The 12,052-nt window shown below is 43.0% G+C and overlaps 1 protein-coding gene across 20 annotated transcripts in view; it reads left to right on the forward strand.

The window, feature by feature from the left end:
• Positions 1 to 12,052, forward strand: part of LOC123774611 (eukaryotic translation initiation factor 4E transporter) — a 177,153-nt gene that overhangs the window by 93,961 nt on the left and 71,140 nt on the right. For 18 of the 20 annotated variants that reach the window (XR_011222652.1, XM_069303922.1, XM_069303921.1 and 15 more), the window contains 2 exons: positions 7,251 to 7,325; positions 7,643 to 7,745. Coding sequence is in view for 19 of the 20 variants with exons in the window: in XM_069303922.1 (XP_069160023.1) it covers positions 7,251 to 7,325; positions 7,643 to 7,745 (178 nt within the window). In the remaining variant the exon portion in view is untranslated. The remainder of the gene's footprint in view (positions 1 to 7,250; positions 7,326 to 7,642; positions 7,746 to 12,052) is intronic. The other 2 variants (XM_069303926.1, XM_069303931.1) reach the window with 1 other exon arrangement.

The following is a 12,052-nucleotide window of genomic DNA, read 5'->3' on the forward strand; positions in this document are numbered from 1 at the left end:
ACAGTGCTAGTAATACCAACACCACATTCCTCAGGCAGTCTCCTCACTTCCCAGCCATGATCATTTTTCCACAAATTGATTATATTTTTAATATTATAATACTTTTTCCTTCTATTTTATACAAACAGATTAGCCTTGCAGGTAGATATCTTTTCTACTCGAGCCTAATAAAATTTAAAAGCCATAATAATAATAGCACATGGAATAATCGAGGACTGGATGTCTATCGTCTCTGTCCACTGACAGCTTCGCACTCCTAGACTTGGTCACCTTTAAATGTAAATTTAGCTTTTCCATTATGTTCATGTAACTTTTTATCCTCTTACATGGTTTAGCCAGAGTTCTCTTGCAAAAGAATACATAAAGATTGAAACGGTAGCAGACCTCTAGATTCACACAGTTTTTGTAGGTGGAAGGCCCATGGTGGCACAAACAGTGTAAGGCATGGACTTGAGAAGCACTTCACAATGCCACTCAATTAGCAGGTCAGTTTTAAGATATGCTAAACAACACAAATACAAAGCCCCATCTGTGTTTAAATAGCAAGTCCTTCAATGTTCATTAAATTACCTCCCACCCGTTATATCCATCCCATGAGGCTACCCGATGGGATGGGCTCCCTGACGGCTGATTGGACAACGCTTGGGATTCGTAGTCCTGAGGTTCTGGGTTCAATCCCCAGCGGAGGCGGAAACAAATTAGCAGAGTTTCTTTCACCCTGATGCCACTTTTCACTTAGCAGCAAATAGGTATCTGGGAGTTAGACAGCTGCTACGGGCTGCTTTCTTGGCACGTGTAACAAAAAGGACTGGTCGAGGACCGGACCACGGGGACGCTAAGCCCTAAAATTTATCTCAAGATAACCTCAAGATGAGATAGATCCTCTATTTGAAATTGGGACCAGAATCTGATTTGCTCCAAAAGGCAAATGGAAACCTAGGGATAAGAGATAAAATCAAATCCATTGTAAAACCCTACAAAAAGCATTGATGCCTCTAAATTAACCACTGCTTGGATATAAAAGTGATCTTCCTAGTAAACAAGGCAAATGATCATTGATGCTGGAGAACCCCTAAACTGTGGTGCACCTAACTGCCATAAAGTAGCAGCCCAGATCAAATGTAGTCCCAGCTGGCCTAACCCCCCCAACCCTCCCCCCTCCCATGGGAGCATGTGACAAACCCCCAACCCCACAGGGAAGAAGGAAACTGGATCAAAACATGGAGCTGCTGGGGGCATTTCATAACATTCAACACTAAATTTCTACCTTCATTACCTCCCCTAACTTGTTCACAATTGAACCTCAGGAGGGGAAGCCACCAACTCGCTAAAAAAGGAAAATTAGTAAAACAAAACGGGTGGCCTGGAATTACCCCAGGCTGGAGAGGAGGGTTGAGGACAAAGAATGTCAGGGGGCATGCCAGACCTCCAAGTGTTGCACAGGCACAACAAAGCCAAGGAACATGCAATAAATAATGGGAGGCCAACAAACACCCTGTTTGACTCCCATGAGCCCCTAGCCTGTTAATCTTGAATATGCTTTGCTTTGTTTTTTTTATGCATATTATAAGTGGGGAGGAAACACATCCAGCTGACTGAACTGAGCCATCATTCATATGACCTAGTAGAGGTGAGCAGACAACAGAGGCAGACAAAAAAAGGGGCATGCTAAAGGTATGCTGTAAACTCAACCAAGATCCTGGAACTGTCCTGGCAAACCCTTGAGCACTGCAAACGGGAGGCAAAGGCCTGTCTCCACCAATGCCACTGGTAACAGAGGCACCCAAACATGGAGCTGCCATGCTCCCACATTGCAGGATCGGGCAGAATCTCTGTAAGGGAAAAATCCCACTAAAAAGCATGAAAAATTGGGCCCCACCTCCCTCAAATTAAGTGTGCACATGCAACAATAGAGCATTAACTACACTGCCTCACCTGTCCTGTATCTTCAGCCTCTTCTTGAATAGCCTTATGTTGCATGGGACTTTCTAGTTGCACAGGACACTAGTAGATGATGATCTTTCCCTATAGCCTGTCACTTAATACTTTCTAATTCTTTTAACTTGTCACTGCCTGAGTATAGTACTAGCAATTGTTAAAATTTCATTTATGTAGAGAAAATCTAAAGCCCTAGCAAAAATGTCATCCACAAATAGTTTATCATGTTTTCTACATTGTTGATAGCATGTTGCTCTCTTAAAGGGCCTTCAACAGCTTTCCTAGTACACCTTAATTATTTTTAAATGAGTATGCACTATAAAATAACTAAAAAATGTGTATACATATATGTATATGGATTAAAATAATAGTATGGTTGATAGTATTTAAAATTGTAATCTCATAGGAGAGCAGAAACAAGCTAACCCAAGTGTTTGTATTTCAAGACTTGTTTATTTGCTTGTGAATGTCTTCAAAATGTTGTTTCTGTGGGAAGACCCATCAGCTCCCTGAAGCTATCTTACTGATAAAATAATAACCTAAGTGTAGTTACAAGATGAGAGCTATACTTGTGGTGTCTGGTCTTCCCAGTACTGTCATATAACTCTTTGAAACTGCTGATAGTACTATAAGTGCCATACTAAAGAGTCATCAGTCAGAGTTCTTTGTTGTCTACTGGAAACCAGAGTCAGAACCTGGCCCCTCTCAGTGAAGTGCAGGGAGCAATGGCCAATGAACACTTTACACTTATAGTACTGATTATCACACTTTTCATTCATCAGGGAAGGCACCCAGAAAGGTAGGGGAAACAAAACAGACCACTGCCTGGATGAAAATTGTGACCTATATCCTCAAAAAAGCAGCCTTCCCCCCCCCCCCAGGCATTACTGATCCCCCCACCTCCAAAGGGGATGAGGGAACTGGCTTGGGTAGGCCAGGCATTTTTTAGGTCCAGATACAGTCAACCCAACCATCGCTTAGTTCCTGTGCAAAAGGATATCTGGAATATTAATTGGAGTGGAATGCCCAGCTCAGTTGCACATTCTCGCAGCACCCAAGATGAAACTCGATCAGGTCCAACTGTTGCATTTCTTCCTAGCGCCTCAAGTAATTTTTCCACTTCGTCTTCAGATACCTCTATGTATTCTATGGCTTGCTCTGGGTCTGGCTCTCTGAAATCCTCATTTTGTGCAAACACTCTTTGGAACTGTTCATTGTTCATTTAGCATTTCACACAATTCTTTCATTCTCAGTAGTCCTGTTCCCTGTTCTCAGTCTCTGGATTTTTATCATTTACATGCAGCTTGCTTTTAATGACGTACAGAAAAGGCCTGGATCTGTTTTACTTTTGTCTGCTATACCTTTCTCAAAGGTCCTTACAGCAGACCCCATAACTCCATTGACTGAAGCCTCAGATTAATATAGCATATATCAGTCCTATAGCTCCAGGGAACCTCCAGGGCTCACCCAGAATATGGCATTTAATTACATTCAATGCTGGTTTATTCCTTATAAAATTGTTAAAATATTTTTTTCCCTGATCATATGAAAAATAATAAAAAAAAATCATAGATGACATATGTTGGCTGTAATGAGGGCGAGGAAGTATGGCAAGATTCAGGCGCTGACAGAGTACACGTCTAGGGTCGGTCAACCCCAACTGAGCCATCAGGCGGGAGTTACCATAAAGATATTACTTAATTATTTAAGTGTCTGATTTTTTTTTTTCAGTAATTTTATTCAATAGTGTGTAGTGTGATATATTTATATATAATAAAATGTGTAAACCATTGCTATACTCAAAAGTAGGTGTGCATTTTAGTGATTCAATTATGTTCATAAAACAATAACAAAATATTTCTGGTGGGAGCCCCTACTGCTCCCCGGAGCTTACTAGGCTGATATGCCAATGTCAGACTTTGGCATCAGTCATGTGTATGGAGTTCTTATGGGCCTACCGGGGACCACGAGCCAGAACCTGGCCCCCTCTAGAGAGGCAAGGGGAGCAATGGCCTATAGAAACCCCCGTGTAATTGGAAGCATTCTGTGTCTGCCATCGACTGGGTTAGGCACCCAGAAAGGTAGGCTCCCAAAATAAACCCCTATTCTGGTGAAAATTGCAACCCAAAGCTGAATGAGTGGATAGAACTCCCCAAACAAAAACGAGCAAACTAGTATGACGTCATTCGTCGTTGCACCGCTATCTGCGCCCCCCCCCTCCCCTCCCCAGGAGGGGGAAGGGGGAACCCCAGACATACCACGCTGGCAATCCACACCCCAGTTCTTGAGTATTTCTTCAAGCTCCCTTCTCTACACTTGCCATGCCTCATTATCCTTTACTAGTTCCTTGATATGTTCCTCCTGTATCCTTACCTAATCAGTCAAACTGTTAATTTCCTTACCTTGCTGGAAAATACTTCCTTTTAAATTACAAAACTCAATCTTGAGACCTTCATTTTCTTGTTCTAATTTAATTACCATTTCTTCATATTTCTTTAGCATGTCCTCAGTAATCACTAACCTGCCGAGAAAACCACCTTTCACTGCATCTTGTTGAGAGAAACCTGCAAAAGATTTCTTTGATGGGGTACTGTCCTTCCCAGTGGTGGCAGCCATCTTTGTTGACATTCTGCTGTTTTGAAAGATCAACTTTTCTACCACAGATTATTCATTCAACTAACACTTATTTCTTATCTTTGTTTCTTTTCCCAGTTTTGTTTCTTAGTGTGTGTGTGTGTTTGTGTGTACTCGCCTAATTGTGCTTGCGGGGGTTGAGCTCTGGCTCTTTGGTCCCGCCTCTCAACTGTCAATCAACTAATGTACAGTTTCCTGAGCCTACTGGGCTCTATCATATCTACATTTGAAGCTGTGTATGGAGTCAGCCTCCACCACATCACTGCCTAATGCATTCCATCTGTTAACTACTCTTACACTGAAAAAGTTCTTTCTAACGTCCTGATGGCTCATTTGGGTACTCTGTTTCCACCTGTGTCCCCTTGTTTGCGTACCACTCGTGTTAAATAGTTTATCTTTATCTTGCCTGTCAATTCCTCTGAAAATTTTGTAGGTAGTCATCATGTCACCCCTTACTCTTCTGTCTTCTAGTGTCGTGAGGTGCATTTCTCGCAGCCTTTTTTCGTAACTCATGCCTCTTAGTTCTGGGACTAGCCTAGTGGCCCATCTCTCAACCTTTTCAAGCTTCGCCTTTTGCTTGACAAGGTACAGGCTCCATGCTGGGGCCGCATACTCCAGGATTTGTCTTAACATATGTGGTGTACAGGGTTCTGAATGATTCCCTACACAGGTTTCTGAAGGCAGTTCTGATGTTAGCCAACCTCGCATACGCCGCAGATGTTACTCTTTTGATGTGGGCTTTCGGATGTGGGTTGGTGTGATATCAACTCCTAGATCCTTCTCTCTGTCCATTTCATGAAGGACTTCATCTCCCATTCTGTTTCCTGTGTCTGGCCTCCTGTTTCCACTGCCTAGTATCATTATCTTACATTTACAAGAGTTGAACTATAGTAGTCATTTGTTGGACCATTCATGCAGTCTGTCTAGGTCATCTTGTAGCCTCATACTGTCTTCCTCCGTCTTAATCCTCCTCATAATTTTTGCATCATCAGCAAACAATGAGAGGAATGATTCTATACCATCTGGAAGATCATTTACATATATAAGAAACAGTATGGGCCCACGGACTGAACCCTGTGGGACCCCACTGGTGACGTCTCGCCAATCTGAGATCTCACCCCGCACAGCGACTCGCTGCCTTCTGTTACTTAGGTACTCCCTTATATAATGGAGTATCTTCCCTTTCACTCCTGCCTGCATCTCCAGCTTTTGCACTAGTCTCTGGTGTGGCACTGTGTCAAAGGCTTTCTGGCAATCCAAAAATATGCAGTCTGCCCACCCCTCTCTTTCTTGTCTGATTCTTGTTGCCTGATCGTAGAATTCATTTAATCCTGTGAGGCATGACTTGCCCTCCCTGAAACCATGTTGGTGTTGTGAGGCAACGTTTCTTCGCTCCAGATGTACTAGCTTTTTTCGCACAATTTTCTCCATCAGCTTGCATGGTGTGCAAGTTAGGGACACTGGACTGTAGTTCAGTGCCTCCTGTCTATCCCCCCTTCTTGTATATCGTGAATATGGTTGCCGCCTTCCAAATTTCTGGCAGTTCACCTGTTACCAGTGATTTGTTATACACCATGGAGCGTGGCAGGCACGGTGCTTCTGCTCTTTCCTTTAGTATCCATGGTGATATTCCATCCGGGCCTATAGCCTTTGTCACATCCAACTCTAGGAAAAGCTTCCTTACATCTCCACTGGTAATCTCATATTCCTCTAGCCTGGCTAATTATTCCTTCTCTTATCTTTGGAACTTCTTGCTCTAATGTGAAGACTTCCTGGAATTTCATATAGTTCCTCACACACTTCTTTGTCATTTGTAGTGAATCTGTCTGCCCCTATCCTCAGTTTCATTACCTGTTCTTCACTGTTGTCTTTCTCCTGATGTGGCTGTGTAGCAATTTCGGTTGGATCTTAGCCTTGCTTGCTATGTTGTTTTCATATTGCCCTTCTGCCTCTCTTCTCACCCTGATGTATTCATTCCTGGCTCTCTGGTAACCTTCTCTGGTCTCGTGTGTGTGTGTGTGTGTGTGTGTGTAAAAAATATTTATATCAGAATATTTTATTCTGACATTAATAACTTGTACATATTTTTCAGTGACTTGTTTTAGATTAATCTGATTAAAGTTTCACAAACAAAAATGATAAAAAATTAAAAGAATAACAGACCAGTATTTTGAGAACTTTAATCAGTGAAATTGTATACTGTATATGTAGTAGGATGATCTTTAAAAAAATAAAGCTTTAAGATGAAGCTAAAAAGTTTGGCTTCCCTTGTGCTATGAAAAACAAGAAATTGCAAACATTTTATAGTTTATCTAGTAAAGCTGTTGATGGCATCTTTGTCTTGTGCAATGTGATGTGTTTTATAATGATTGAACATGATCAACTATTATGTTCACAAAGTATCTATACCAGGGTTTCTATTAATACATATTTATGGCAAATTGTAGTGCACACAACTAAATATGAAAAGGTTTTCTCTCTATTTCATGAACACCAATAAAAGGTCTTAGATTTTACCCATTAACAAATGTCTAGTGTTAAATTACATTATCAGTGCAATCACAGTGCTATTGACGAAATGTGCAAGTTTGAATTGGCATGGCATTAATTAGGCTTTGTAAGGCTGCTTGAGTAGTTGCATTAGTGTCAGATTCTGTGATGGATGGATGTTCTTTCAGCTCTCAAAGGTTACTTCTACTCAGGGCATCAGCAAACCCGAACACAGGAATTCAGCCAAGGATGTTTTGATGAAGGTAAACTGTCAGTGCATCCCTCACCCTTTATTATGGGTTTTGTGTTTTGATTTTACTGCTTATATTTTCCAAATTTGAAGATCTATTTTGTGTGTGTTAGACAATTCTTTCTTCTGCTGCTCTTTTTAAGTCTTGCAGTATTATTTATTATGAATTATGATACATGACCCAATTATAATATTTATCTAGGAAATCTTATCAAATGTTGATTGCTTTACACTGAAGTATATGTATTTCCCAATATAATTTATCTTGTCATCTGTACTTAACAAATTATGTGAAGCAGATTTCTAAACAAATTTTGTAATTAATTTCAGTTGTTGAATGGTGGAATGAAAGACAGTGGTGTGGTGAAGCCATCCCCTCTGTCAGTTCAGCCAGCTCTACCTAATGCCCCTACAGAAAATGATCTCATTGCTAGTAAGTCTCTTACTGGCCTAATGCCTTTATTTCATCAGTGTGACTGACAGTAGTCATGTTGCCCTGTGTATGATTGAAGTTTTTCCAAACGTTTTGCTGTGAGTGAAAGAGAGAACATTAATCTATGCAGTAATTCCAGTCAGTCAGTCAGTTAAATTCCAGTAACACTGAAATGAAGTTGACCAGACCACACACTAGAACGTGAAGGGATGACGAAGTTTCGGTCCATCCTGGACCATTCTCAAGTCAATCGACTTGAGAATGGTCCAGGACGGACTGAAACGTCGTCGTCCCTTCACCTTCTAGTGTGTGGTCTGGTCAACATACACTTTAGCACGTTATTGTGACTCATCGCCTGCACACTGAAATAAATGCAGTACATTCAAAACCCACTTAAATATTACTGTAAAACTGGCCGTACCCAAAGTTTCGGTAAGCAGCAAGTGATCAGAAACTCAAATGATGATCTTTAGACAAACATTTTAACCATTTCTCATTTAGTAATATAAAAATGATAAACATACAGTATCTATATTTAATTAGTAAATATATCCACAACATTGCAGAGGAAGAATGATTTCTTGGTCACCAGAATGAACCCTGCAACAATTACTACGTGATCCCTAAAAGCAGCATATTCTTGTGGTTGTGTGTTGCCTGTTTTGTATTGGTTTGCAGATGAGGATATATTTTAGAAAGACTCTAGATAGAGTAGCCTAAATTACAATGATACGGGTATTCAAATCGTTTGTACGTGCAAAATTTATTCACTTAAATTGCAAGAAACATTTGGGATTATAGGGACTAAGACTATGGCCACTATAATCCCAGGGGCTATAGCTTATAGTACTGTGAATGTGATTTGAGCCCTGGTAGTACAAGTTTGAACCCTGGTTGGGTCATAGTTCTTTAGTGGCACATGAGTTCATACTTATATATAAATACATACATAATATTATAAATACACACACTACCTAGATTTGATCTAGATAAAATTAGTGTTTGGAGCAACATAAGGCTTATGGAATTCAATGTGAATGCCATGTTATAGAACGTGGACTCGGAGAAAATAGACCACACACATCTTGCAAATTATGTGGAAAGGAATTGAAGAAATCTAATAAAGAATGAGATCTAGGGGTGGTTTTGGATAGTAAACTCTCACTAGAGAAACATAAAGACCATTGTGAGAGAAGCGTAAGACTTGCTTTAACCCCTCAAGTACTTGGCTTCCAAATATGACACCCCCAGTGTGCAGTAAATAAATTCTCTGGAAAAAAATTTTTTTTGGGGAGAGCCCCTTTGGCTCCCTGGAGCTTACTAGGCTGATATGCTAATGTCAGACTTTGGCATCAGTCATGTGTATGGAGTTCTATGGGCCTACGGGGGACCATGAGCCAGAATCTGGCCCCCTCAGAAGAGGCAAGGGGAGCAATGGCCTATAGAAACCCCCCGTGTGGTTGGAAGCATCCTATGTTTGCCATCGACCGGGTTAGGCACCCAGAAAGGTAAGCGTCCCAAAACAAACCACTGTTCTGGTGAAAATTGCTACCACATGCCGAACAAGTGGATAGAACTACCCTAAAACAAACGAGCAAACAATCATGACGTTGTTGCGCCGCTGTCCGTGCAGCTCCCCCCTCCCTGGGAGGAGGGAAGGGGGAGCTCCAGACCCATCGCTCTGGCTATCTACCCCCAGTTCTAAGGCGGCTGATGCTAAAGGCTGAGGTAGTGTGCTCTGGCTCCGGTGGTTGTTTCAGAACTGTACCTAGTGTGTGGTGTCTCTTCTAGTTATTGCATGAGCCGGGAGTGTTTCTTCAGTACTCGGGCTGCATGCGCCTAGGGTTTCCTTTCCTAGGTGCCCTGTAAGTACTGCCCTTGGGGCTTGGGGTTCCCTTCCTCAAGTTCCTTGGGTTTTGCCCCTGCTAGGCCGTTTACTGCTTGGTTTTCGGCCGCCCCTTGTGTGCTCGGGTGTTCTGTCTCCCTTGTTTGCCTTGGGGTAGGGGGGCAGGGTACTGTGTAGCTTGTCATGGCAACCGGCTCATAGTTCCACCTGGGTACATTGTCCTCTTGCAGTTTTTTTTTTTTTTGGGGGGGGGGGGGGTCTGCCTTTGTTCTTGCCCCCCTGTGCACTGAGTACTCTTCCTTCTTCTGGTGGTTCCCCCTGCTAGGTCCCTGTGAGTGTACACATCCCGGGGCTTCAGTTCTTAGAAGGTTGTTTGGTAGTTTTGGGCGCCGGTTAGCAGTAACCTGCCTGGGTTTACCTCAGCGCGAGTCCTCTACAAGTAAACGCTCAGGACCCTGGGAATCCCCATGGGGACGCATGGTTCCAATGGATGTGAGCCCGGGGTCCCCCCTCGCTTTGTGCGAGTTCGAGGGTTGCTCTGTCCCCTTGTCTCTGGGTGACTCACTATTTTGCCTCTGTCTGCTGCTTGTGGAGTCGGTGGCACCTTCGACCCGGAGCCCTGCGAGTTTTGTTGCTTGTTTGTGGTTTGCTTACCCAGTCTTATGCTGACTATGTGAGTGCTCCCCGTGTCCATGTTCGCAAATTCGCGGCTCTTTCCTCTGTATTTGGCAACATATCCTGGACTGTCGTTCGGGCACGAGGTTTTTGGAGGTCGAGCAGGGTCCTGGCTGCTCGTTATCTTGTGCGCATTCCTGGGCCTAGACGGGCCTGTGTCACTTTGGATCGGCAGTTGCAGCCAGTTGTCTCGACTTAGAGTTGAGGAGTGTGCGGTGACCACCTCCTGGGTAGGACCCTCTACTTTTCTCTGTGTGGAGTTAGCTCCGGGGAGCCGAAGGGGCTCCCCCCCCCCCTTCCCCCAGAAAACCAGCACTGAATGTAATGAAATGCCATTTTCTGGGTGAGTCCTGGAGGCTCCCCGGCATCCCTCCCTCCCTCCGGTCGGCGTTTTTTTCACGTTTTTTGACACTCTGCCTCAGAACTGGAGTTGGATAGCCAGTGCGATGGATCTGGGGCTCTCCCCCTCTCCCTCCCAAGGAGGGGGGAGCTGCGCAGACAGCGGCGCAGCGACGTGTGACGTCATGATTGTTTGCTCATTTATTTTAGGGGAGTTCTAACCTCTTGTTTGGCTTGTGGTAGCAAGTTTCACCAGATTAGGGGTTTGTTTCAGGACGCTAACCTTTCTGGGTGCCTAACCCGGTTGATGGCAGATAAAGAATGCTTCCAACCACATGGGGGTTTCTATAGGCCATTGCTCCCCTTGCCTCTACTGAGGAGGCCAGGTTCTGGCTCGTGGTCCCCGGTAGGCCCATAGAACTCCATATACATGACTAATGCCAAAGTCTGACATTAGCATATCAGCCTAGTAAGCTCCGGGGAGCCTCCGGGACTCACCCAGAAAATGGCGTTTCATTACATTCAACGCTGATATTTTGTTTTGAAAGTGTCAAACCCTTCCCTGAGTATGGGTATAGTAAGAGAAGGTCGAAATTGTACGTACTTTGGCTGCTATGGGGTCCGTAAGTTCGCGCGTGACGTCATCATTCCCTGGTCGCCCAGGGCAGGATGCGCGAGTTGCAGCGAATATATTTTTGTTTATTTTTTGCGCACAATTCCAAATACATTTTATTTGTTTTTTCGTGCCAATCCTATGTATAATGAACACATACATTGTATTATGGCAGTAGAACATCCGTACTCTCCGAAGACACTGTGTTATGTGCATGTCATATATACATATATACACACACATTTCCCATGTTGGGTACAGTCCTTGCACCACTGCTTTTCCGTATTCTCATATCAGATATAGACAAAAATACAAGTCACAGCTTTGTATCATCCTTTGCAGATGACACAAAAATCAGCATGAAAATTAACTCTGCTGAAGACATTGAAAAACTTCAGGCAGGTACATTACCAGATGACACAGAGGGTGTAACCCACACTTCACCCAGACTACCTCTCTGCTCCCCATATTAATAAAGTTTTTGACTGGGCAGCAGAAAATAAGACGATGTTTAACAGTGATAAATTCCAGGTACTCAGGTACAGTTAAAATTGAGGACCTTAAACATAATACAGGGTACAAAACATAATCAAATGTGCCCATAGTAGGAAAGCAGCATGTAAAGGATTTGGGAATAATGATGTCTGATGACCTAACGTTTAGGGAGCATAGCAAAGCAAATATTGTGTCAGCCAGAAAAATGATCGGATGGATTACGAGAACTTTCAAATCCAGGGATCCCATTACAATGGTTGTACTATACAAATCACTTGTACTGTCCCATCTTGAATACTGCTCATTACTCGCTTTCCCCCTTCAGAGCAGGAGAGATTG

The sequence above is a fragment of the Procambarus clarkii genome, chromosome 51, assembly GCF_040958095.1.
Source record: "Procambarus clarkii isolate CNS0578487 chromosome 51, FALCON_Pclarkii_2.0, whole genome shotgun sequence".
Classification (NCBI taxonomy): Eukaryota; Metazoa; Arthropoda; class Malacostraca; order Decapoda; family Cambaridae; genus Procambarus; species Procambarus clarkii.